Source organism: Pantherophis guttatus, chromosome 4, assembly GCF_059756535.1.
Source record: "Pantherophis guttatus breed Tessera chromosome 4, ASM5975653v1, whole genome shotgun sequence".
In the NCBI taxonomy this organism is placed as follows: Eukaryota; Metazoa; Chordata; class Lepidosauria; order Squamata; family Colubridae; genus Pantherophis; species Pantherophis guttatus.
In genome coordinates, this window is record NC_142066.1 from 21,285,432 (window position 1) to 21,313,361 (window position 27,930).

The window sequence follows — 27,930 nt, forward strand, 5'->3', positions numbered from 1 at the left end:
ATTCTTACAGCAAAGGGTCTCCAGGGTGGATCATGTCCAGGACTCCTCAGCCCATCACAGTCCTCTTTCAGGTGGACCTTGGTCTAACATTTGTTGTTCTGAGTTCCTCTAAATCAGCATCTATTATATCAAACAGAAATATTATACTCCAGCAATTTCTTCCTGTTAGCTGAGGGCAGAAAGGATATTAAATAATTATCAGGACAAAACCAGGTTGTTGATGAGATAAGCAATGCAAAATGCCCGCTGAGGTCACTAATTTGAGCTTTCTGTTTCTTGAAACAATTTCTTCTGGATCTGTGACTGAGTTTCTGTGAAGTCTAGCATTTCTCCTCAGAATGATTGTGCAAGAGTGGGCTTCCCTTGATAACTGTGTGGACTTCCCATAGACAGCATTTAGAAGATCTGCTTCAAAGGAGAACGTTCATTTTAGAAGTCAAGATACTCAAGCACGGCTTTTGAAGAACAGTAATTTCTGAGGGACCATAATTTCCAAATCAAAAGTTGGAAGAAGATTGATCTCACTCAACATGGATGCCTTTGGCCTGGTCCCCATGCTAAGTGAGTTACTTTTTTCTCAAAATTTTTCTTCTTTTCTCTAACTCTTACTGGGTTTTTTTAATTTCTGCTCTCGCACCATTCTTACTAAAATGAAAACTTTGGCTTGCCAAATATTTAAAATTGCAGATAACGATGCATCTTGGGTACCCTTTTATGAGCAAAAGAAATTTAAAAGGCCTCTGTGATTTAGCTTTGAAGCTTGCACAGATGAATTTTCTTTGGATTTAAATATTGATCGACATTGGAATTTCAACCTGGATACCTGGGATAATGTGAAATATGTAACATTGATAATCCTAAATGGCGTATCTTTAAATAAATACAATACAGCTTCAAAGGAAGGCTGCAATTCTAGGCAGCCATCATCATCATCATTGGGAAGGCTGGGTTGTTATGGTTCGATTTGTTTTTTAACCAATGGATTTTTGAGCAAGCCAGCCAAAAGTTTTTTTGAAGTTGTTCCACTTATAAGATAATTAGCAACCCTCTAGTTTTCTTCCGTCCTCTTCTCTTTTTAACATATAGCGACAATGGTTATACTTGAAGTGAATCTATACATTCCTTGGATGTATATCTAGTTTTCTTAATTAATTGAAGTACATTAATATTATTTTTTAAGAAAATAAACAATTATATCAATAAAAGAGCCTTGGTAGTACAGGGGTTTAAGGCACCCTGTTATTAAGCTTATTAAGACCAGCTGCCTGCAATTACTGCAGGGTTCGAATCTTACCAGGGTCAAGGTTGACTCAGCCTTCCATCCTTTCTAAGGTAGGTGAAATGAGGACCCAGTTTGTGGGGGCAATAAGCTGACTTTGTATAAATATACAAAAGGATGAAGGCTATTGCTGAGCACATTGTAAGCTGCCCTGAGTCTTCGGAGAAGGGCGGCATATAAATCAAATTAAAAAAAAAAAATAAGAATGTATTTCTAAGTAGACATATAAAGAACTGCTGTGTAAGTCAGTGAAATTCTGGTAATCCTTAATGAAAATATTTCTTACAGTATATATTTCTTATTCTTTTGCAGCTTTGCTTCATATTGTGCTCCAAGTATCCTCATCTGCAGGTAACATTTCAGTTTTCCTTCCTTCCTTCCTTCCTTCCTTCCTTCCTCCCTCCCTCCCTCCCTCCCTCCCTCCCTCCCTCCCTTCCAATATACCAAAAGTGAAGGATAAATAGCTCATCCAAGAAGCTTCTTCAGTTCTAACTGGGATGGTTGGGAGAGGAAGGATTTATAATCCTAGCAGTCATCTGGTCGTTAGTACTCTTTTTGGGAGTTGTTCAGGACACTTGGAGGTTTATCTGTGCCCTCAGAATCCCCTGAATAGTGCAAATGGGTGTGCAACCTTTTTGAAACTGCTGAAAGGACCGTGTTGTAACTGCGCTGTGACTTTCATCAGTTCCAAAAAAGGTTCCACACCCATTTTCACTATTCAGATGACTCTGTGGGCACAGATAAACCTCCAAGTGTCCTGAACGACTCTCAAAAAGCATGCTAAAATGACCAGATGACTGCTAGGAATATAAATCCTTCCCTTCCCCACCATCCAGTCATTAGAACCGAAGAAGCTTCTTGGATGAGAAGCAAAACGCCTTCAAGGAAAAACAAAGAAAGTCCAGTTGCTTCTTGAAATAAGTACCTTTGGGACAACCATGACTTGGATGACTGAGAATCTCTGTAGATCAGTGGTGAAATGTAAAATTTATTACTACCGGTTCTGTGAGCGTGGCTTGGTGGGGGAGGGGGTGTTAATATGACTGAGTGGGCGTGGCCAACTTTTTTTTTTTTTAGGTTGTAAAAAAAATGCTTTTAAAGCCTCTGACGATCCCAGCTGACTTGCCTGATCAGCAGAGGCTTTTTTTTTCCTTTTAAAAATACTTTTTCTATAACCTCTTCGGCTGAAGAGGTTGTAGAAAAAATGCTTTTAAAAGCCTCTGATGATCCCAGCTGAGCCGCAGGATCATCAGAGGCTTTTTTTTTTTTTACTTTTAAAAGCATTTTTTTCAGCCAAAGAGGTTGTAGAAAAAATGCTTTTAAAAATAAAAAAAAAAGCCTCTGATGATTGCGCGTCTCAGCTGGTCAATGGGGGGTGGGGTGGGGCAGGGATTTTTGCTACCAGTTCTCTGAACCACCCACCTCCATCGCTACCGGATCAGGTGATCCAGTCCAAACCGGGAGAATTTCACCCCTGCTGTAGATGTCTCTCGATTACAGGGAATGGGATGAAAGCTAGAGACTAACTCGTGATTCCTCTGCCAGGCTAAGATTATATATATATATGCTTCACACCCATACAGTTCTGAGAAAGAGGTTGCTTCCTGCCCCCTTGAGATTTTTCTGACCTGCTGCCCAGGGGTGGGTTCTACTTACCTTTACTATCAGTTCACAATGGGATCGTGTGCATGCGCTTGCTTCACTCACACATGCGCCTTGCTTCTGCGCATACATGCGTAAATCGCTTCTCATGATGTCAGGGTCAGTGGGTGGAGCCTCCCCCTGGTTTTACTACCAGTTCTATAGAACCGGTCCGAACTGGGGACAACCCACCACTGCTGCTGCCCCTCCTTGCCAATGAATGGCACCAAGGCATCAGGGCATCTTATTGACATGAAACAGGAGTTTGTGTGGACAAGCAATAGCAACATATCGTGTGTGTTTTACAATGGGCAAAACCAAATTGTCCAACTCGTGATGTCCAAGAGTGAAACATTCATGCTGGTTGCTCTATCTTTATCTGCGGTATAAGGAAACAGAAACCAAGCCTTTTCAAGAACTGATGATCTGGTGTTTTTTTGCATCAGTGGAAGTAAGGAATGTTGGCTTATTCTTTTCTGTTTTAACTCAGTCACACTTGCAAAAGCTTTTTTGCAAACAGCTCCCTTCTGCTAGAGCTGGTGGGGTGGGGGTGGGGGTGGGGGCGGAGAGAGGAAATATTTGTTCACCAAAATGTTATTCAGTTAATGATAAGAATCTTGACATGTGCAACAAATCTCCATTATTATTTTTTACTCTTTCCGTCTTCCATTCCTTTAATTTTTGCAGACGTGCTGTTGATCTCTCTCTCTCATTTTATTCCTACTTGTTAGCTTATAATCTTCTGAAAATTGTCTCCCATGTTCCAGGATCAGCGATACACAATCTCTATAGTTAAAAGTAGAGAAAATTTAATTCTTTCCTATATATATATATATATATATATATATATATATATATATATATATATATATATATATATATTCTTACTTTTTTCTTTTATATATATTTATATACATTTATATATATATGTATAAATGTGTGATAGAGAATTCCTTCCACTTTGCTAAAAAAAATGAAGAGCTTTAATACATGTAAAAAGTGCACTTGAATTTGGCCATTTTTTTTTCAGCCTTTTTTTAAAATATATTTTTATTGTTTACATATAAATATATTGAGTACAGTGTAATTGTCCTGGTATTCCACTTTCCATGAAACAAAGGTAAAAACAAAATAACATATATACTATTTTAAACAGTGCTAGTGTTGTACAGGAATTTCTGATCATCATGTTCTAGTATGTCAATTTATCTATCATTCTAATATCTACATTCTAATACATACATAGTATCTCTTTCCATGTCCACCTAACGTGATTCTTTCGCATTGCAACTTCTACCTCGTGTTTCTAACCATTGATAGAAACTATCCCATGTAGCTTAGTATTCTGTATCTGCTTTATTTTTTATTTTTAGTGTCCATTTTCGCAAAGACTAGTATCTTCTTTATTGTCTCCTCCTCTGAAGGGGTGTTTTCGCTCTTTTGCTCTTTTTTATGGCCATTTCTTAATTATGTTAACAATATTTCCCTTATATCTCAACCACTGACTCAGTTCACACCGACTCAGTTCAGCTAAAAATGCTGAAAATGTCTGTTTAGAATCGAGCTTCAAATTCATGCAAAATATATGCTTCAAAATATGCAGGGAAGGCCTCAGGGAGACCTTGCTGGCAACTCCTTAAAGGACCCATATCTTTTTACCAGCCGGATTCAGTCAAATCTTTGATGTGATGGAAGTGACCGGCTGTAAGCTGAGGGCATACACCAAATCAGTATTTAATTTTTTTTTTTAATATAAACGATGCTGAGTTTCAATGGTTAGATGCCCTAGACATTTGGTATTTGAACATAGATCTTTTTAATATTTCTATTTTATTGTATTTTACTAATCTAGGTGAAATGTTAATATATATTGCTAGTCCATGTATCTGTTGTGGGCTGTCGGCCGCCGGCCCTTTTGGCAGCCAAATCAGATGAGGAGGTGGCATGGGAGTCAGGGCCAGCTTCAAGGCAATCTGGGAGCCCTGAGGGGGAACAGGGAATGGAGCTGTCAGAGATAGAGACAGAGGGAGAGTCTGGGCCATCCATCAGCCCTCAGATGGAGAGTCAACAGACTCCAGGTCTGGAGGTGGCTGATGATGAAGAGGAGGAACTGCTGGGTCCAGTGCCTGATGTGCAGATACACAGAAGGCAGAGGAGAGGAGAGCAGTAGAAGTCTACCAGCCGGTCCTTGGGACAGAAGAGCAACCACTGCTAGCGAAACCCAACCCTATCTCTGATGATAAAAGTCAGGGGACGGAAATGAATAGGTGTGGCAGACAACTATTCATCTTCCTGCCAGACAGATTTGTTAGCCTGCTGTGCGTGTGAGAGAGAGAGAGAGAGACTTTTTGCCAGGGCTGCTGGCGCTTCTAATAAAGGGAACAATTAGGTAACTACAGAGGGTTTGTCATGTTTTGGAGCCGGGTCAGAACAGTATCATATACCATATGCACAGTAGTGGGTTCCATGTATCTTCTCTACCAGTTCGGATCTGTGAGTGGGCTCCGGAGCTTTTCTTGAGCCTCCAGGAGTGCGAAAACTGCCTCCCCAGGCTCCGGAGGCCCTCTGGAGGCTGGAAACAGGCCCGTTTCCAGCCTTCCTGAACTTCCGATAACCTGTTTTTTGCCCTCCCCAAGTGTCCCTGTGTGCCCTGAACTTACCTGCATCCAAAACGGGTCGTGTGTGAGGGGCGGGGCCAATCAGGAGTGGGATGGGGTTCTGTGAATTGCACAGAATCTTAGTTAGAGGTTCTCCTGAACCCCTGCGAACCCCCAGCAGCCCACCCCTTACCAATAGGAGTAACTAATGGAAAAGGTGAGAAGGATAATAGTAACACAGTCCTACTACATGGGTAAATATCCTTACAGGCATAAGACAGTGCTGTGGGAATTATGTGTTTAGCAGAGGGATGGCATGGGGAGAAAAAAAGCTATCTTTGGGTTTAGTTGTTTTGGCATGCAATGTCCTACAGCAGTGTCCTGAGGGGAGGAGTTAAAATAGTTTATGTGCAGGATGTGAGGAGTCCGTAGATATTTTTAGGAGTGGGCTTCAGATCCTTTAGCAATGGGTTTGCTGCCCCCTTCCTGGATGGGTGTGGCCATAGTGGATGTGGTCTAGTCAGATGCCTGCACCACGGTGGCAGGGGGGCATTTTTTGCCCTCTCCAAGCTCCGGAGGATTTTCTTGAGCCTCTGAGAGGGTGAAAACTGCTTCTCCCAGGATCCAGATCCTCTTTTTTCCTCCCTCTCTTCTTACTTTTCCATGTTTTTTTTTCTTTGTATTTTATCCTTCGATAAACTAATAAAAAAGTGTTTGGGGGACTTACAGAACTGAACAATACAATTCAAGAGATGCCGAACAACTTAAAACTTCCATGTAATTCCTCCCCTGATTCACCCATCACAGAAATCATGGCAGTGACATGGTGAGAAATATGCAGGTGGTTAATTTTGATACGTTGCTTTGAAGAAACTACTGTGTCTATCTCAGGATCATTTTTGATGACAATAGGTGTCAAATACAATAGAACCCATTAGGGAAGTTACTTTGCTCTAGATTGGTCAAAGAACGAATGCTTCCTTAGGCCAGGGGTCAGCAACCTGCGGCTCTGGAGCTGCATGTGGCTCTTTCATCTCTCTGCTGTGTCTCCCTGTCACTCAAATGCATCACAACTGCCAATGTGTGACACTCGCTGGCATGCGATTTATTGAGCTTTTCAACCCCCAGTAGGCCAAACAACCATGGATAAATCCAAGAAAATAAAAGTCTCAGAAGAAAACAGAACGTTTAATTCAACTATATATGCTAGTTTTGTGGCTGCGCAAAAAATAGTCAGGCATGGGAAGGGTTTTGTGGCTCCCGGTACTTTCTTTTCTGTGGGAAACGGGTCCAAATGGCTCTTTGAGTGTTTAAGGTTGCAGACGCCTGCCCTAGGCTGTGCCCAAAATTTAGGTTGTGGCACCTTGTAGTTTTGTATCTGCTTTTTATTAAGAAGAAAAGGAAGGATAAGTGACACTTGTTCCTCTTTCTATATGTCTAGTCTCTGTAAATATCTCATGTAAAGTTGCCTGATTTCTTCTTGAATTATTCTTTAAAAACTTAAGAAAAATAGCCAAAGCAGGGGGTTGTATTTGCACCAGAGAAATGGGGGTAGTATTCCCTCTTTGTACTTTATTGTAATTCTGCCAAGTGAGAGCTGGTGAAGCCCCCCTCTCCCCATCTCTCTTGTAACTGCTGAGATCATTGGATTTCTGGATAATGGTGATTTATCTGTAAGAGCACTGAATGGAAAGGAAAATCATGTTTTGAAACTCATTGTAGTGAGGTTGGATAGCATCAACGGTAGCTTTTCGTCGCTCTTTTTTCAAAAAATGGGAAGGCGTGAGATTTTGGACGTTGAAAGAAATGTCTTAAAAGTCCTTTGGCTTGGTCTTCTTACAAATAAATTGCTGTCTGGCACAAGGAATGAGAATACAATTTGGAGAGTGGTGGACACTATGAGTAAATGGTGTGAATGGCAGGCAGGATAAAGCAGTGGTGAAATGTAAAATTTGTTACTACTGGTTCTGTGGGCGTGGCTTGGTGGGGGGGTAATGAGACTGGGTGGGCATGGCCAACATTTTTTAAAAAAACTTTTAAAAGCATATTTTCTACAATGTCTTTGGCAGAAGAGGTTGCAGAAGAAAATGCTTTTAAAAGCCTCTGATGATCAGGCAACTCATCTGGGATCGTCAGAGGCTTTTAAAAACTTTTTTTTCTACAACCTCTTCAGCCTTTTAAAAGCCTCTGATGTTCCCAGTTGAGCCGCGTGACCATCAGAGGCTTTTTTTTTCTTTTAAAAACATTTTTTCGGCGAAAGAGGTTGTAGAAAAAATGCTTTTAAAAGTAAAAAAAACAGCCTCTGATGATCGCGCAGCTCAGCTGTTGCAGGTGTTGTGTCTGCCTTGTATGCAGCTTTATTCCTCTTTAGCATTCATCTCCATTGTTTTGTGATGCATTTCCTGCCTCTCTATCTAGGATTTACCTCCATTTGCTCCTGTGAGGCACTTCCTGTTCCTGTTGTATATATGTATTTATATTCTCGATGGCTTGTATAGCGTTTTAACTGCATTTTGATTAATAATAATAATAATAATAATAATAATAATAATAATAATAATAATAATAATTTTATTTCTATACCGCCCTTCTCCCGAAGGACTCAGGGCGGTGTACAGCCTATTTAAAAACACAAGACAAAACAGCAATTAAAATTTAAAATAATTAAATAAATTTGGCTCAAATTTAAAACCCCAGAAAATTTAAATACCCCAATTTAAAACTATTATGTTAATAGCCCGGCCTGGCGGAACAACAGGGTCTTCAGTGCGCAGCGAAACACCCGGAGGTCAGAGATCTTATGTATTTCCGGGGGCAGTTCGTTCCACAGGGCTGGGGCTCCCACAGAGAAGGCCCTCCCCCTGGGTGTCGCCAGCCGACATAACTTGGCCGATGGCACCCGGAGGAGACCCTCTCTGTGGGAGCGAACTGGTCGGTGGGAGGCTATTGGTGGCAGAAGACGGTCTCGGAGGTACCCGGGTCCTATGCCATGGAGCGCTTTAAAGGTGGTAACCAACACCTTGAATCGCACCCGGAAGACCACCAGGAGCCAGTGCAGCTCGCGCAGGAGGGGTGTCACTTGGGCACAACGAGTTGCGCCCATAACCACCCGCGCAGCCGCATTCTGGACCAGTTGGAGCCTCCGAGTGCTCTTCAAGGAGAGCCCCATGTAGAGAGCTTTACAATAGTCCAACCGGGAAGTAACAAGGGCATGAGTGATCGTGCGCAGGGCGTCCCGGTCCAGAAAGGGCTGCAACTGGCGGATCAGACGAACCCGATAAAAGGCCCCCCTGGCCACGGCCGTCATATGCTCTTCTAAAGACAGCCACACATCCAGGAGGACACCCAGATTGCGAGCCCTCTCTGTGGGGGGCAAAGATTCACCCCCAATAGTCAGCGATGGCACCTGACTATTTTAAAACTACTTGAAACACTTGCAGCCTCCTGGGACTAAAAATGGGCCATGGGGGGTGCACCCTCCCATGCTCCCCCCACCCCACACATCTGCGCCCCTCACGCATGCACATGCAGCCCCTGCCCATGTATGCATGTCTCCCACATACACCCTGCCCCCCATCCTGAAAATCAGTTGGCCGGTGGGAGGCGCGCACGCGTGGTGGAGCTGGCTTGCATGCCCGCAGAGAGGGTCTGCGTGCCAGCTGTGGCACGTGTGCCATAGGTTCGCCATCACGGCTTTAGGTCCTTCACAAGCATTTTGCTGCTATTTATGTTTTTTATAGGCTTCTGAAAGCCTTAGAAAAGAACGGTGGTTGCTTTAAGGAATGGATTTATATTAAAAGTCATGAAACTTTTCAGGCAGCCTTATATTCTCCCCGCCCCCCGCCCCCCAGCTTCACATAGAAAGTGAAAACAGATGAAATTCTTCTTCCGATTCATTCTTGAGACCTGCCCAGTCTTCTGTGTATCACAAACAGTAGGAATTTCTTATAGACAAAAAAGGAGGGGGAAAAAAAATGCTCCACTAGCTATAATCGTGATCCGACTCATACTTCTCAAAACAAAGATTGTTGATGAGTCAGAAAGTAAATTCAAGTGTTTCCCAATCTGGCTGCTTTTTAATTATGTAAGCTTTCCTGCTTGGGTACATGCACTTGTTTATTAACTACCAGGTTTTTGTTTTTGTTTTTTTGCTAAATTTCATCTTTGAGGTACTTCTGAACTTTTTAAAAAAGAAGAAAAAATTAAACCGATGTGCAAATTTTATCACTTCAAAAGGAAGGAGACCTTTTGCCTATACGTTTTGTGACTACAATGTGATGAGTAACTTGGTCGTTAAGTGAAACTATGACTTTTGCTCATCTGTCTTCAGCTTTTCTTTGTTCTAGAAACCTGCAACGGTCTGTACAAATTGTTGCTAAATCAGGCAGTCAATAAACTACTAATACCATTCTATAAAGCCTTAGTAAGACATTATAGTCTTACTATAATAATAATATATATAATATATATATTATCAAGGGATGCGGTGGCTTAGTGGGTAAGATACTGAGCTTGTCAATCGAAAGTTCGGCAGTTTAGCGATTCGAATCCCTAGTGCTGCGTAACAGGGTGAGCTCCCGTTACTTATCCCAACTTCTGCCAACCTAGCAGTTCGAAAGCACATAAAAAATAAATTGGTGGGAAGGTAACAGCATTCCATATGCCTTTGGCATTTAGTCATGCCGGCCACATGACCACAGAGACGTCTTCAGACAGCACTGGCTCTTCGGCTTTGAAATGGAGATTTCACTGCCCCCTAGAGTCGGGAACGACTAGCACATATGTTCAAGGGGAATCTTTACCTTTACCTTTAAGACCTCACCTAGAATACTGCATCCAGTTTTGGTCACCACACTATAAAAAAGATGTTGAGATTCTAAAAAGGGTGCAGAGAAGAGCAACCAGGATAATTAGGGGCATGGTTGGGCATGGCTAGTCTAGTGAAGAGAAGGACCAGGGGAGACATGATAACAGTCTTCCAATATTTGAGGGGCTGCCACACAGAGAAGAGGGTCAAACTATTTTCCAAAGCACCCGAAGGCCAGACAAGGAATAATGGATGGAAACTGATCAAGGAGAGATTCAACCTGGAAATAAGGAGAAATTTCCTGACAGTGAGAACAATCAACCAATGGAACAGAAGTTGCCTTTGGAGGTTGTGGGAGCTTCATCACGTGAGGCTTTCAAGAAGAGACTGGACTGCCATTTGTCAGAAATGGTATAGGGCAGGGGTGTCAAACACGTGGTGTCACATTGTTGTCACGTGATTATCACAACTTTTTTCCCTTTCGCTAAAATGGGGCTGGGTGTGGCCAGCACATGACACATCTGGCCCGCGGACCACGAGTTTGACCCTGGTGTAGGGTCTCCTGCTTAGTTGGGTGGGCGTTGGACTAGAAGACCTACAAGGTCCCTTCCAACTCTGTTAATCTGTTACCATGCAACTTTCCTGAATAATGCATGAAGTTTCCCAAATTTGCTTTATAAATTTATAAGATTTATAAGGCCACCCAATTCAAGCATTGTGATGGGAAACACCATATAAAGCAAGCAAATAGTAAACAGTCAGCCCCTCCCAGGGGTGGGCTACTGGGGGTTCATAGGGCTTTGCGAGAACCTCTAGCTAAGATTCTGTGCAGTTCGGAGAACCCCCAAATCCCAATCCTGGCCCTGGCCCTGGCCCTGGCCCTGGCCCTGGCCCTGGCCCTGGCCCTAACCCTGCCCTGCCCCTCCCAGGAGTCCCCACGTGACCCGTTTTAGATGCAGGTAAGTGCAGGGCATGCACTGAGGCTTGGAGAGGGCAAAAAATGGGCCTACCAGAAGGTCAGGAAGTCCAGGCTTGTTTCCAGCCTCCAAAGGGCCTCTGGAGCCCTGGGAGGCCATTTTCACCCTCCCAGAGGCTCGAGAAAAGTCTCCGGAGCCCAGGGAGGGCAAAAACGTAACCCTCCACTGTGGTGCAGGAGGCCAACTAGGCCACGCCCACCATGGCCATGCCCACCCAGCAACCAGGCAGAGAACTCCTTGCTAAAATTTTTGTAGCCCACACCTGGCCCCTCCAACCATATACTGTAAATCAAACATCAATACTATGTAAATATAAAAATATAATTTTTAGTTGGATTAGATCTCAGGCTGGGTTTGAAGCTGGCTTTGAGGTTGTCTCCACCTTTTGCTAACCCAACCATCTGCCACCTGGATCTGTCTCATTTTGATTGTTTAATTGCTTTGTGTCTAATTGCAGAGCCTCTAACTCGACCCACACTTTCTGTGCAGCCTATGTACCAGGAATATTATGAAGGAGAGAAGATCAGGTTGGTCTGCTCAACTTTTCAGAACTTGACAGGGATGCGAAACTTGATGGTGCAAGGTTACCGATTCTTCCGAGAAAATGGGCAGCAGATCCATCAAGAGGCCCCAAATGCTTATGGAGATGGCGTGATGGATTTTGAGGCACAAATGAACAAAACTGGAAGTTACAGGTGTGCTTATTGGCTGGAAGAAGCAGGCAGGGAAGTTCAGTCAGACCAAAGCCGCACCAGCAGCATCCAAGTGAATGGTAGGTCATGCTTATAGTCCTCTAGAAGCCTCTGTGAAGCCTCTCCTATTGCCACAAAACCAGCTAAGAAATTTAAGGAGTTACAACATTATGTCCCCCATTGTAGTCCAGGAAATGATTGTCTGTCCGTCTGTCTGTCTGTCTGTCTGTCTCTCTCTCTCTCTCTCTCCATCTATTCTACCTTTCTTATTTATTTTATTTATTTTATTAATCATATTTCTATGCCGCCCACTCTCCGAGGACTCTGGGTGGCTTACAACAATCGACAGTATACTAAATAGCATATTGTCCCCAACAATCTGGGTCCTCATTTTACCCACCTCGGAAGGATGGAAGGCTGAGTCAACCTTGAGCCGGTGAGATTTGATCCGCTGATCTGCTGAACTAGCAGTCAGCTGAAGTAGCTGCAGTACAGCACTCTAACCACTGTGCCACCTCGGCTCTTTCTATCTATCTATCTATCTATCTATCTATCTATCTATCTATCTATCTATATCATCTTTCTATCTATTATCTCTCTCTCTATCTCATTTATCATCTATCTATCTATTCTGTCTGATATATATATATATATATATATATTCTCAGGTTTTCGCGGGTGTTTGTATGTAGGTCTTTGGTTATTCGGGTCTTCTCCCTCATTCGTCATCTTCAGGCTGGTGTTCTCGGCTTCGTGCTTCCAGGAGCAATGTGAGATCGTAGCTGTCTCTTCCTTTTAACTGCTAGTGGGGGTGTGAGCTGATTGGGTGGGGACTTGGCTGTGTTCTGATTGGGTGGAGGTGTGTTCTGATTGGTTAGGGGCTTGGCTGTGCTCTGATTGGATGGGGGGTTGGTTGTACTCTGATTGGCAGGGGGTGTGTTCTGTTTGGGTGGGGGCTTGGTTGTGCTCAGCTTAGTCTGAGTTGCAGGGGGATTTGAGTTGGTGAGCTGCGTTGTTGTTGTTTGGCTTCGTGTTTGTGGCCGTGCGAGCTCTTCATGGTGGGTGTCAGTCTGCTTCATGTATGGATTGGAGGGGTTTAAAGTGCTAATGATGCGGCTGCGGTCTGGCTTCTGGTCCTTGGTCGTGGCTCATTATCAGTGTGGGTTTGAGTCTGCTTTCTGCGTGGATGTATGGTGGTGACATCCTGTGTGGCTCTCGTGAGTGTGGGTCTGGTGTCATTCGTCGTGTTAGGGACTCGTTTGTCAATAAGGGCGGGTTTCCAAATGGCATTCTGAAAAGAACAGAACTAGCCCTAATCAGAAATGAACTCCACAGAAAAAGATTCCTCCTAGACCGAATCAACAAGGATCTCCTCACACTTCACCTCAAACTCAGCAACAAGATCCACCCCGCACTTTGGGACAAATCCAAACAACTTGCCGTCTGGAGAGCTGAAACACAGACCACCCTCAAGACAGACACACACACCAACAAACTCCGAAGACTACAAGAACGCCAGAAACAATCCCCTCCACCATCACAGCCACACATGAAACAAACAGTGCATAACATCTCAGATAGGATCCTCACCAAAGCCGAAACCAATGTCCTTTCCAAAGGATTCAACTTTGCAGTCGCTCCCAAAAGCATCCCCACTGAAACCATTATATGCGGAGTTGAAACCAGCCTGACCAAAATCAACCCCGACGACGCAAACAGAATCAGACTCGAAATCACCAACATCCTCTGCACCAGCAAGCCACCCAAAAGTAACTTACCCAAAGAGGAACAGACAGCACTACTTAACCTGAAAGAAGACACCAGCATAATAATCCTACCAGCAGACAAGGGCAATGCCACAGTGGTTATGAACACATCTGACTACCAAACCAAATTAACCAACCTACTCCAAGACTCCATATACAAACCCCTAAACACAGACCCCACCACCTACCTGGAAAAAACCACCAGATCCAAAATAAAAGCCTCCCCCATCAGTGAAGAGATTCAGCAAAGAATCATTCCCAGAGAGAAATCATCCAGATGCCCTAAGCTTTATGGTCTCCCCAAGATACACAAAGAAGGAACCCCACTTAGACCCATAGTCAGCTCCATAGGCTCACCTCTACAAAACCTAGCCAAATTTCTCGCCAAACAACTACAGCCCTATGCAGAATCCATCACCTCATACGTAAAAAACTCATTCCAGTTCATAGACATCATAAAGCAACAAAACTTACAGCCCAGTGACCTACTCGTGAGCTTCGATGTCATATCCCTCTTCACCCAAGTACCAATCAAAGAAGCCCTGACAGTTATCCAAAACAAATATAACCCTCCCAAGCACATCTTAGATCTGACCAACCACTGCCTATCCAACACATACTTCATCTATAATGGACAGAAATACAAACAAATAGAAGGAGCACCCATGGGATCACCCCTCTCACCTGTCATTGCCAATCTCTATATGGAATACTTTGAAACCCAAGCTCTAGAAAAATCTGATCACAAACCCAAACTCTGGCTCAGATATGTAGACGACACCTTCATAATCTGGCCACATGGGAAAGAAAAACTGGACAACTTCCTCACACACCTCAACAGCCTACACCCCAAAATACAGTTCACCATGGAAACAGAAGCGAACAACCAACTTCCCTTCCTGGATGTCTTAGTCTACAGAAAATCCAATGGCTCCCTAGGACACACTATCTACCAGAAGAAAACACACACAAACCGCTATCTGCACGCACTCTCACACCACCACCCTGCCCAGATCAACTCTGTAGCCAAGACACTCATTTCCAGAACAAAACGCTTAGCTGACGAACAACACCTAAAAACCGAACTACACACTCTCACTAACGTACTAACATCCAATGGATTCCAAAGAAATAAGATCACCAACCTAATCCAAAAAGAAACCCCCACTAAAATCCAAGACAGAGAACAAGAAAACGGCAAAGCCCTCCTCCCATACATAAAAGGCACCACAGACAGAATAAGCAAAATCCTCCACAAACATAACATCAAGACAGCATTCTGCACAAACTGAAAAATATCCACCATCCTAAGGAACCCCAAAGACAAAATTGAATTAGAAAATCAAGGAGTATATGAAATCCCATGCACCGCCTGCCCCACCACATACATCGGACAAACCAACAGACGAATAAGTGCACGCATAGAAGAACACAAGAACTCAGTCAGAAAAGAGGAACCAACTTCTTCCCTGGTCCAACACCTTAAAGCCACAGGACACGATATTGACTTTAAAAAGACCAGAACTATCGCCAAAACTGAACACTTTAACAACAGAATAATCAGAGAAGCCATCGAGATAGAAAAACGCCCACACAGCATGAACAAACGAGACGATACCTCCCGCCTACCAGCCATTTGGAAACCTGCCCTTATTGACAAACGAGTCCCTAACACGACGAATGACACCAGACCCATACTCACGAGAGCCACACAGGATGTCACCACCATACATCCACGCAGAAAGCAGACTCAAACCCACACTGATAATGAGCCACGACCAAGGACCAGAAGCCAGACCGCAGCCGCATCATTAGCCACTTTAAACCCCTCCAATCCATACATGAAGCAGACTGACACCCACCATGAAGAGCTCGCACGGCCACAAACACGAAGCCAAACAACAACAACGCAGCTCACCAGCTCAAATCCCCCTGCAACTCAGACTAAGCTGAGCACAACCAAGCCCCCACCCAAACAGAACACACCCCTGCCAATCAGAGCACAACCAACCCCCCATCCAATCAGAGCACAGCCAAGCCCCTAACCAATCAGAACACACCTCCACCCAATCAGAACACAGCCAAGTCCCCACCCAATCAGCTCACACCCCCACTAGCAGTTAAAAGGAAGAGACAGCTACGATCTCACATTGCTCCTGGAAGCACGAAACCGAGAACACCAGCCTGAAGATGACGAATGAGACTTCGTCGAAACGTCGCCAAGACACTTCCAATCTTACGTGGGAGAAGACCCGAATAACCAAAGACATATATATATTCCCTATCTGTCTGTCTGTCTGTCTGTCTAGTGTATCTATCCCACCACCACCACCACCACCACCACCATCATCATCATCATCATCACCACCATCTATTTCATTTATATCCTGCCTTTATTATGTTCACAAATAACTCAAGGTAACAAACATAAGCAACTCCCATTGTCCCCACCTGTGATGTGGGTTGAGCTGAGAGAGAGTGACTGGCCAACTTAGCACTCCTGTTTCCCAGAAGATATAGAAGGGTTTTGGCTCTGTGCCAACCTCTGCACCATCAAAATCCCTTTATTTTGGTTTTATTTCCTAAGCACACAAATATACTTTTCAACAAAGCACTGGGCCACAGACTTTGGTGCCATAGGCAGGCAGATAGTGAATGGAAAGAGAGAGGGGGGGGGAGGGGGGGAGGGAGGGAGGGAGGGAGGGAGAGAGAGAGAGAGAGAGAGAGAGAGAGAGAGATGGAGAGGCTTGGCAAAAATTGAATGTTAATTATGCAGTTCTAGAAAAGTACTCTATATTTTTCGGAGTATAAGATGCTCCGGAGTATAAGATGCACCTTAGTTTTTGGGGAGGAAAATAAGAAAAACAAATTCTGCTTCTGCCTACCAGCATCCATCGGTATTCATCTGGCTAGCATCCTGTCAGTGTGTGGGAGAGTTGAGGGCTGTTTGAAAACTGAAACAGTATTTGCTGTGTGAGCAACAAGGAAGGAGACAGCCAGGAGCCTGACGTGGCTTAGGTCTGCAGCTCTGAATCTGTCCTGAACTAGTCTAAACTAGTCTGCTGCTCAAAAATGAAACTGAAATTCCTCTCCTCTGCTTGTGTTTTGCTTGTATTTACTAGCACATTGGAAAACCTGCGTTTTGTATTGTATATTTACTTCATGTGTTATATTATATATAAAGAGAAGTCATTGAATCCTGCAGAATCAGTGATTTCTGGATGTGATCGCTGCTGCAAACTCTGAGTCCTTGCAGCAAACAGCCAGGTCAGCTTCAGCACATTATTGCAGCTTGATTCAGCATGAGCAGCTGTTTGGTGGGTGGATCGGCCTCCCGGAATACCCCTAATCAGCTGTTCCAGGCTGCAGGGATTCCCACAGACCATTGCTGCCTCCGTGCGTCATGTTTTTGGCTATATTCAGTGTATAAAGACGCACCCCAATTTTCACCTTCTTTTGGGAGGGGGAGTGCATCTTATACTCCAAAAAATACGGTAGGTTCTGACTGAATGTTATTAAAACTCTAACAGTAAGAATAGTTAGAGGTAGAGTCAGTGACCCGAGAAGCAATAGGCTCTCTTCTTGAAACAAGGCAAATATATGTGTCCCAGGATAATGTTGCAGGATCCAATCTGGGTCAGTTACCAGGACCAAAGGTTTTGTCTTCTGAACTTTTGGACACACACTGGACTCGTTCTCTCTCACCAGATTGTGTGTGAGGATCCCTGAGGATGGGCTCTAGCACAATCCATCTCAATCTTCTTCAAAGTTTTCTTCCTAAGAAAGAAGGACACTAGTGCCCATTATCCCATCGTGAGGTGTAGCTAAGGATGATGGGAACTGTAGCACAACACCTGAAGGGTCAATTTTGTCCCATTTTGGACTTAAACCAGGAGTTTCTTGACTCGAGAGCTAAATTTGACCTTTGCAAAGATTGGCATCTTCCAAAAAAAGTGAAAAAGGCCAGAGAAGATACAGGTGAAACTATGAAAAAAATAAATTTGATTGAAATAAATTAAATGTGTCCCCTGAGATGACTTGTTCCATCTAGGATAGTCTCCACCAATAGTTGGGAAAGGCTTTTAGGAACTATATCTATGATTCTGGACCACAATATTTTAAGACCTATGTTTCTTATGAATGAAGGCAAATATACGTGTCCTAGATAATGTTGCAGGATCCAATCGATCAATGGACCAGAGGCTTAGTCTTCCAAACTTTTGGACTGATGCTGGAACCCATCCTGAGGGAACTTATCTCTACCAAGTTCTCTGAGCACGAATCTGAAAGCTCAGAAGGCTAAACCTCCAGTCCTGGTAACTGGCCCAGATTGGATCCTGCAGGCACTCCTCTGTTTTGTATTCCCAAACAGAGACTGTCTGGGATATTTTAATCTGGGTTTCTGCACTGAACAGTAGGTAGGGCAGTAGATTGGGCTTTTATCTAAAGTCCTGTCCTGTCCTGCCCTGCCCTGCCCTGCCCTGCCCTGCCCTGCCCTGCCCTGTTTTGTTTTGTTTTGTTTTGTTTTGTTTTGTTTTGTTTTGTTTTGTTTTGTTTTGTTTTGTTTTGTTTTGTTTTGTTTTGTTTTGTTTTGTTTTGTTGGAAGAAATGTCCATCTGGGTTCAGTTCCAAGTGGCGAAGAAGACACTGGAAACATGGAGACTGCTTGGAAAGATGGTTTTTAATGGTGGACAGGATCTCATGCCTTGATGATATTGGGTGAAGAAGAAAAAAAAAGGAAGAGATGCGGAGATTGCCTGAGTTTTATACCCTCTCTGGGCTTTTGAATTTGAGCTTGCATTCTGATTGGTTGTCAGACTCCCATGGGGCCATGTAGGGGCAACTCTGTAGGCTGTCCTGAGTCCCAGGCTTAGTTAAGCCTTGCTGGGTGATGTAATCTTCCCAGGTGCCAGGTGAGATGGGTAGAGGGCTAATCCTATCATGTCCTGAAGGCCATGTCTTAATCCCATCACCCTGGCGCTGAAGGGGGGCAGGCAGGGAGCTGCAGGAAGCTGCTCTGTCTTTAAAAACCATGTTTCTCCTTTTCTCATCCAGGGAAACATAATATTCTGCCTTTTAATATTTCCTAAAATATTTCATTCTTCTAGGAGAGGGGTGGGTGCCAACTTCCTTCAGTTTTTGTTTGTTTGTTTGTTTTCCTAGTCAAGATCTCCTAGTGGTCTCTCTCCAAGGACTAAGTAGCTGCAACCTTGCTGAGCTTCTAAAAGACACAAAATTGTAGAAGGAACTTGGGACTGTTGTTGTTGAGTCATTTGCTGCAACAGCATTGGAGAGAGGGTGGTTCAGGGTGAAAACTGGGGCAAGGAAGTGACCCGCCTTCTTTCTAAAGCCTGACGGTCAGTTCATTTAAATGTTTAGCTTTTCAAAAGGGAAGTTTCCCAGGGCAGTTTGTAAAGAGGTAAAGGCATAATTTCTTTCCTTAAGAAATTCAAAATCAAGAAACCACTGAATTGAGCCCAAATTTTAAACAATAAGAACCTGGCTAACAGCAACCAATTGGTTAAACAACTTTGCTGTAGGATATATGTTTAAAATGATAAACAAGTTCATTTAATAAAAGGTTTGGGGAAAATTTATTTAAAATAAATTTTAAGGGAGGGAGGGAGAGAGGACACTCCGCCTCTCTCCCTTCCTCCCTCCCTCCCTCCATCTATCTCTCTCTCTGTCTCTCTCTCTCTCTCTCTCTCTCTCTCTATCTATCTATCTATCTATCTATCTATCTATCTATCTAATTAAAAGATTTTTTTTCTTCATATAAAATACAAATAAAATGAAGTTAATGAAAAAAAAGGAACAGGGAGGGAAAGGAAAGGAAAGGGAGAAAGAAATGAAATGAGGGAAATAAAAGAAAGAAAGAAAAGACAGTGACTTCCAACTTCTCTAAAACAAACCTAAAACTCTGACATCAGTATTTTATGCAATAAAGGCTGACTTTTTATTTTTGCATTTAGCTAAAGGGAGGGCACCAGACAACCAAAGGGGAAAAGATAGAATCATGGCTACTCTGGGGAACTTCTGAGTGATAAGTTTCTATATTAGCAAATAGCTTACTGGTTAAAGGAAACTAAAGATCTCTCTCTCTCTCTCTCTCTCTCTCTCTCTCTCTCTCTCTCTCTCTCTCTCTCTGTGTGTGTGTGTGTGTGTGTGTATTGTATGTGAGGAAGAACCTGTGTTGTAAAAGATATAGATGTAGCACATTCTGATCACCAGATGGCAGCAAAACATTGCCGCACTGCCACACTGTCACACTGACTTATTTCCCCCCCCTCCTTACTAAACTACTGTTTCCAAGTCCCAATTGCCCTTTCTTAATACTCATGATTTCATTTTTTTTTTTAATCCAGGGAAAGGTAACCTGGTTGGGCTTAGTATTTGGAAGGAAAACCAGCAATGAATCCTGCAGTTGGGAAGGGAGACGATATTGATGATAGATGAAAGAGAGAGAGAGAGAGAGAGAGAGAGAGAGAGACAGAGACAGAGACAGAGACAGAGACAGAGACAGAGAGAGAGACAGAGACAGAGACAGAGAGAGATTATAGAGAGAGATGATAGAGAGAAATTTTATAGGAAGGAAAGGAAAGAAGGAGAAGGCAGGATAGGGCAGGACAGAGAAGAAGGGAGGAAAGGAGGAAGGAAGGATGGGAAGGGAGGGAGGGAGGGAGGGAGGGAGGGAGGAAGGAAGGAAGGAAGGAAGGAAGGAAGGAAGGAAGGAAGGAAGGAAGGAAGGAAGGAAGAAGATATTCTCTAACAGCTCTCAAAGGATTGCCCATTTTAGCATTCTCATCTGATAACTCAGTTGATAAATGTTGCAGAATACAGAGCATATTCTTCTTATCAGGCAATCTCCCAATCCATCAGCTCAACATCCCATCTTCCAGATTTATTGCAGAGCCCAGAGCCCAGAGCTTGTAGTCTAAATTTCCTATAGAACACTCTTCTACAATAGCACCGCCAAAGATATAGTTTCATTCAGACAAGATGCTGAATTAGAAAACAGCCAACCACATTAGCCAGTGCACTAAACAAAACCAACCTCTGGATTTAAATGATGGCTTAATATCATATATAAACCCCAAGTTTCTGGGTTTAGTTACAACTGGCTGCAAGATTATCTAAATATAACCCATTCTATTTAATTATAGCATGTTTCATACATCTGCCCTTGTATTTGTGCATATCAATTCATGTTTGAGGAGCCAGGTAGATTAGTAAAGGTAAGATCAGAGAGAAGGTGTACGGAATTGCTGCAGGCAGTGGTAATTGCTCATAGTCATCGTTCAAAAAAGCCCCTGCTAGGTTTTTTTGTTTGTTTGTTTGTTTTTGTAAGGATGCCATGCTTGCTCTGGTATCATTAGCTCTGCCTTTATGATAAGAAATGTCCCTTCCAGGGAATGTTTAAGATAATGACAAGAATGATTCCTTGTTCATTTCATCTCAAGGAATTAACTGACTTCATTGTGAGAACCACCATGAAGGTGAATTCTAAGAGGGTTTCTGAAGAAATAATATACCTAGGTCAAATAACATGTTTTAATTGGTATTATGCCCAGGGATAGGCTTCAGAAATTTTAGCAAGGGGTTCTCTGCCCAGTTTTTGGGTGGGCATGGCCATAGTGGGCATGGCCTAGTTGGCCTCCTACACCACTGCAGGGGACGTTTTTGCCCTCCCCTGGCTCCGGAGGCTTTCCTCGAGCATCTGGGAGGGCAAAAACAGCCTCCCCAGGCACCGGAAGCCCTCTGGAGGCCAGAAACGGGCCCATTTCCAGCCTTCCTGAACTTCTGGTAGGCCTGTTTTTCATCCTCCCCGAGCCTCTATGCTTGCCCTGCACTTACCTGCATCCAAAATGGGCCACGTGGGGACTCCTGGTAGGGGCATGGTGGGGTGGGCCAGGCCAGCCAGGAGTAGGATTTGGGGGTTCTCCGAACTGCACAGAATCTTAGCTAGAGGTTCTCCCGAACCCCTGTGAAGCTCCAGCAGCCCACCCCTGATTATGTATGATATGGAGACTAATTCCTTCTTCTCACAAAAGGAAAGATATACTATAGGAGTCTTCCAAAATTTGAGGGGATCCTACAAAGGCGAGGAGTTCAAACTATTTTCCAAAGCACCAGAATACAAGACAAGAAATGATGGATGGAAATTAACCAAGGAGAGAAGCAACCTAGAACTAAGGAGAAATTTTCTAACTATGAGAGCAATGAACCAATGGAATAGCTTGCCTTCAGGAGTTGTGGGTGCTCCATTCCTGGGGTGGGGTGGGGGGTTTAAAATGAGGCTGATGGACTTTCCAAGGTAAAAAATCATGCAAGTTCTAGTTTGCTTCTATGCTTGGTTAATTTCCATCCATTATTTCTTGTCTCACGTTCTGGTGCTTTGGAAAATAGTTTGAACTCCTCGTCTTTGTAGGAGCCCCTCAAATATTGGAACACTGGATAGGCATTTGTCACAAATGGTATAAGAACTCTTGCTCGAGCTGGGGGTTAGACTAGAAGACCTCCACGGTCCCTTCCCACTCTATTATTCTATGCTCAGTGTTCATTACTTGCCCTTGAGGAGAAAAGCTGAAAAGCAAGCAAAAAGAAGAGAGGGTTGAACACGTGTCTTTCTTTTTTCAGCGGCCCCATCAGCTCCATCTCTGAATTACATGATTTTTGACTTCAGAAAGTCCATCAGAATGGAATGCACAGCTCCACCTGAAGCTGATCAAATCAGGGAGTTTCGTTTCATTACAAACAAAATGGTTATCTCGGTCATGGCTACCGGCAACAGCTCCTACACATACAATCTAACTAATGTGAAAGGCAAGGATGTGGAGAGCATCAGGTGTGCCTATGCTAAGTACCTCAGTGGAAGAAATGTAGTTTCCAGGAGCAGCAATCCAATCTACATTGACCTGCTAGGTAATGTTGCTTCTAAGGATCCCATGTTCTTTTTTTTCTTCCAACATGCTGCTGAATATCTATGGAGCTTCTCAGTCATCCAGGTCATGGTTGTCTCAAAGGTGCTTATTTCAAGAGGCAACTGGACTTTCTTGGTATTTATATTTATTTATTTGTTTTTTATTTATTTATTTATTTATTTATTTATTTATTTATTTATTTATTTATTTATTTATTTATTTATTTATTTATTTATTTATGTCAAGCATAAATAAATGTTTCCCCTAAAATAAGACATCCCCTGATAATAAGCCCAATTGTTCTTTTGAGTGCATGTGCTAAAATAAGCCCTCCCCCAAAATACGTATGATTATGTAACATCTACCCTGTTTCCCCAAAAATAAGACCTTCCCGGATAATAAGCCCAATAGGGCTTTTGAGTGCATGCATTAAAATAAGCCCTCCCCGAAAATAAGCCCTCTCCAAAAATATTTAAATGCATGCGCAGATGGTCCCCACCATTTCCTCTAGTTAGGGTTAGGGAGACAGAGCTGGAAATCAGGTAAGACAGCAAGAGGAGCCCCGTCTTGCTCCACGTGCCCCAAAATAATAAGATATCCTCGAAAATAAGGCCAAGCACTTATTTTGGGGTTCAAAAAATATAAGACAGGGTCTTATTTTTGGGAAAACATGGTATTAGATAATAAATATAAGTATAAACATGATTTGATTACATGAAATGAAGGAAACATTAGGTCAGGGATGGTAGGCAGTTTTTTAGGTTTTTTAAAAAATTATTTTATTTTTTATTTTTTAGTAGTTTTTCCTTGAAGATGTTTCACTTTTCATCCAAGAGGCTTCTTCAGTTCTGAACAAATTCTTTTCTGAAAGCATCCTCATTTATTGCATCATGGTATGGCATGCTGGTCTGACAGCCGCGGATAGAAAAACATTACAGAGGGTGGTGAGCACAGCACAAAACATTGTGGCCTGTCCCCTGATACCACTAGATGAGATCGCTAGGGCTCTCTGCCTTAGAAGAGTGAGGAAAACTCTCAGGGACGACTCTCACCCTGGTCACCACTTCTTTACCCTCCTACCATCGGGAAGAAAATATAGAAGTATAGCCAGCTGCACAAACAGGCTGAAGAACAGTTTTTATCTGTGGGTTGTCAGACTCCTGAATGAGAAATAACATCATCACTACATAGTATGATGGACTGCAGTGCCGGCACAATGGGTAACACTGGTGCAATAGGACTGGGTGTTTTGTTAATATGATTCATTGGGTTAAGGATTTTCTGTCTTCACTGTGAGTTGTATTGTGTTGGGGGGCATGCACTGAGGGAGCTCAACCAATCTCATTGTACATATGTTGTGCACTGACAATAAAGATTTGAATTTGAATTTGAAGAAGCTTCTTGTATGAGAGGTAAAACATCTTCAAGGAAAAACCAAGAAAGTCCAGTTGCCTCTTGAAATAAGCACCTTTGGGACATGCTGCTGAAGAGCTGGCCCAGAAAGAAGGTGTAAGAGAAGATCAAAGATTGCAATGAGATCAAAAGTGATAGAGAAACCACAGAGCTTGCCAAAGCTGCTTTTTGAATGATGAATAAGCACTGTTAGATGGGAAAGCCCAAAACAATCAGTCTAATCTGAATCTGAAAAAGAATACTTATCTGTTTATTAAAAGAAGTGAAGGATGTGGTAAGTTTGTGTTAAAGAAACAATCCGCATTTCTTTTCTCTCTTCTGGTTTAGGCGTCAGATGGATTCGATTGTTGGCTGTCGGTGGGAGTTTCTTCACCATCAATGGTCTCATCTTCTTAATCTCCTATTGTATTTCTTTAAAAAGCAGGTAAGGCAGATTGGAGGCATTGGTAGCATGATAATCTCTTTAAAGGTTTAGTGATTTCATTACTCCCACACCTTTGAGAAGATACATTGACAAAAGTAGAATTTACATAGCTAGGATAAACAAACATAGAAATCTCATTTTATCTCCAGAATAGTCATCTCAATCTTCTTCAAAGTTTTCTTCCTAACAAAGAAGGACTTTAGCACCCATTATCCCATCGTGAGGCATAGCTAAGCATGATGGGAATTGTAGGACAACACCTGAAGGGCCAATTTTGTCCTTTGTCCTGTTTCTTGACTCAAGAGATAAATTTGACCTTTGCAAAGATCAGCATGTTCAAAAAAGTTGAAAAAGGCCAGAGAAGATACAGGTGAAACTATGAAAAAAATAAATTTGATTGAAATAAATTAAATGCGTTCCCTGAGATGACTTCCTCTATCTAGGATAGTCTCCACCAATAGTTGGGAAAGGCTTTTAGGAGCTATATCCATGATTCTGTGTGTGATCCTAAGGTCTGGTAGCCCATCATTGCCTTTAACAATCTAGGACTACAATATTTTAAGGCCTACGTTTTTTATGAATGAAGGCAAATATACATGTCCTAGGATAATGTTGCAGGATCCAATCTGGGTTGATCAATAGGACCAGAGATTTAGTCTTCCAAACTTTTAGATTCGTGCTGGAACCCATCCTGGGGGAATTTATCTCTACCGAGTTCTCTGAGGATGAGCACCAGCATGAATCTGAAATCTAAAACCAGGGGTGGGCTGCTGTGGGTTTGCAGGAGAACCTCTAGCTAAGATTCTGTGCAGTTTGAAAAACCCACAAATTCCACTCTTGGCTGGCAAATTCCACTCTTGGCTGGCCCATCCCACCCCTCCCAGGAGTCCCCATGCGGCCCTTTTTGGATGCAGGCAAGTACAGGGCACACACGGAGGCTTGGGGAGGGCAGAAATGGGCCTACTGGAAGTTTGGGAAGGCCGTAGGGCCTCCAGAGCCTGGGGAGGCCATTTAAGCCCTCCCGGAGGCTTGAAGAAAGCCTCCGGAGCCTGGGGAGGGCAAAAACACCCCCCTTCACTGTGGTGCAGGAGACGCACTAGGCCACACCCATCATGCCCAGGCCCACAGAGCAACTGGGCAGAGAACCCCAGTAACCAACCCAGATTTGATCCAACTTTTCTTCTTTTGGACACCATAATGTGCTTAAACTATAAATGCGCCCTTAAAAATAATGAGTAAAGCTTTTAATTTCTGGCCTTGATAGCATTACAGAGGATCAAGCACAGGGACAATGTTCCTATTCCCACAATATCTAAACCCATTTAGTCACTCACGGAGTCAGTTCTCTACTGTTGGCCCACTGGAAAGGCACAATCACAGGAACTGAATCAAAAAGGCTGCAAAATGCTGAATGGCCACTGGTGACACCAAAAAGGCAGAGAAAAATTCTGCCTCCTTGCTGCCATCTCTTGGTTGGCCAGGGTATTGAAGACAAATAATATTAGTTTTAATCTAGAGAACGCCACATTTATATCCCCAGGGAAGGGCTGATGTCCCTTGTGACAAATTCTTGACAAGTCTTCATGGCATACTTGCCATGTGTGGGTCTCTCTCTCCCATCATTAGCCTTAAAGCAGGAATAGGTGAGCTATTCCAGCCAATCAGCACTTTGGAGGTATGTTCTTGTCCAGCCCTGCCTTGGCAGTGAGTGACACTGTTATTTAACCTTAGGCATGACCCCAGATGTTGCGTTACAACCTGATGATGTCCTTAATCATAATAGGCTCTCTAGGGAAGGAGGGGAAGGAGGAGCAGGAGCCCTGTCAACAGTCTGCTTCTTTGAACAAGATTTAAAATGGGGGAATGTAGGAGATGACCAAGCTCAGCCGGAAAGCAGGGTCAAATGTGTCATTAGTTTGGAGTCTCTACAACTCTGTAAGAGACCTAAGTCCAGTTTCCCTTGAAGTCCATTGATATTTGGCGCCATTTCATCTTGACCATTAGTGGTTCCGATTCTTGTGTATCCATAGCATGAAATAAACTTGCAGTACAGGTAGCTCTCAATTTACGACAGTTCATTTAGTGACTGTTCAAAGATACAACAGCACTGAAAAAAGAGACTCAGGCTGTTTTTCACACTTTATGACCATTGCAGCATCTCCTTGGTCACATGATCAAAAATCAGACATTTGGCAACAGGCTCATACTTATGACGGTTGCAGTGTCCTTGGGTCATGAGATCACATTTGCAACCTTCTGACAAGCAAAGGCAATGGGGAAGCCAGATTCACTTAACAACCGTATCCCTGTCTTAACTGTGGTAATTCATTTAACAACTGTGGCAAGAAAGGTTGTAAAATGAGACAAAGCTCACTTAACAAATGTCTCACTTAGCAACGGAAATTTTGGACTCAGTTTGTCCCTAAATCAAGGACTTACCTGTAGTTTTGAACTACATCCAGGCTCCTAACTTCTTGCAGTCTACTGGAGGCTTGGAGTTGAGGGCCTATATAAAACTTCCATGTTCAGACATCGTACACCTTGGATAATCCACTTTGCAAAATAGTGGATAAGCAAGAGGAAAGGGAGGTCCCCTCAAACCTGGCCTGTGAGCTTTCTACAGGCTGACACAAGAATGCCCCTCCACCCCTGCCCCAATTATTCAATACAAGTGATGGCAAACGTTTTTGGCACCAAGTGCCCAAACTGGAACATGTGTGAATGGTCGTGCATGTGTGCACATCAGAGCACCAGAAATCTGAAGACCAGTTGGCCGGCACACATGCCAAAAACGGCCCAAAAAAACAGCCTGAAAATGGCCCAAAAAATGGCTTGAAAACAGTCTGAAAAATGGCCTGAAAACGCCCCCCAAAATGGCCTGGTTTTTTGCCGTTTTCAGGCCATTTTCTGGTGCCTTGGCTCCCACCCACAAAGACCAGCTGGTCAGAGTGCATGTGCACGCTGGAAATCAGAAGAGCAGCTGGTGACGGCACATGTGCCCACAGAGAGGGCTCTACATGGCACCTCTGGCATGTGTGCCACAGGTTTGCCATCACGGTTTTATACTGTATATTGTCAGTATTTATCAAAACCAAACTGATACCTCCAAAGCATTTCCTGATCATTATTTTGCTGCCTTAAATGGACTAATTCTAATCTTTGGCTATGGCTCTTTTTTGTTTTTGTTTTTTAATATATTTTTCAGATCTCTTCTTCAGAAGACTGAAAGGACCATCTGACCATGGTCTACTTCATAAGGTTCTCTTTAGGTTGAAATGCAGTTGAATCGATGGTCTTCATCAGGTGCTTCAGCCAATATATTAGACGCACCCTTAAGCCACTGACAAAATACCATGCCTGTCTCCCTTTAATGAATTCCCCCCAAATGTAATATTTCTGCAGCCCTGCCTTTT

The 27,930-nt window shown here is 43.2% G+C and overlaps 1 protein-coding gene across 2 annotated transcripts; it reads left to right on the forward strand.

Moving 5' to 3' along the window:
• Positions 1 to 398: 398 nt before the first annotated feature.
• LOC117662169 (uncharacterized) lies at positions 399 to 27,897 on the forward strand. Of its 2 annotated transcripts, XM_034411459.3 has the most exons (6): positions 399 to 561; positions 1,592 to 1,630; positions 11,759 to 12,073; positions 22,397 to 22,681; positions 24,421 to 24,517; positions 27,723 to 27,897. In XM_034411459.3, exons 1-6 carry the CDS (start codon positions 531 to 533, stop codon positions 27,754 to 27,756), a joined length of 801 nt encoding a protein of 266 aa, XP_034267350.1. In that variant the 5' UTR covers positions 399 to 530; the 3' UTR covers positions 27,757 to 27,897. The 2 variants fall into 2 exon arrangements, with proteins under 2 accessions (XP_034267350.1, XP_087747897.1); XM_087891771.1 differs by lacking the exon at positions 27,723 to 27,897 and having other exon boundaries at positions 24,421 to 24,521.
• The last annotated feature ends 33 nt before the right edge of the window (positions 27,898 to 27,930 follow it).

What these genes read in the sequence shown, in the direction of transcription:
- LOC117662169 (XM_034411459.3), top strand. Translation starts at nt 531, where the DNA reads ATGGATGCCTTTGGCCTGGTCCCCATGCTAA. An exon ending in CAGCAGCATCCAAGTGAATG is followed by an intron (nt 12,074 to 22,396) that starts GTAGGTCATGCT and finishes TTCTTTTTTCAG; the next exon opens with CGGCCCCATCAGCTCCATCT. An exon ending in AATCTACATTGACCTGCTAG is followed by an intron (nt 22,682 to 24,420) that starts GTAATGTTGCTT and finishes CTTCTGGTTTAG; the next exon opens with GCGTCAGATGGATTCGATTG.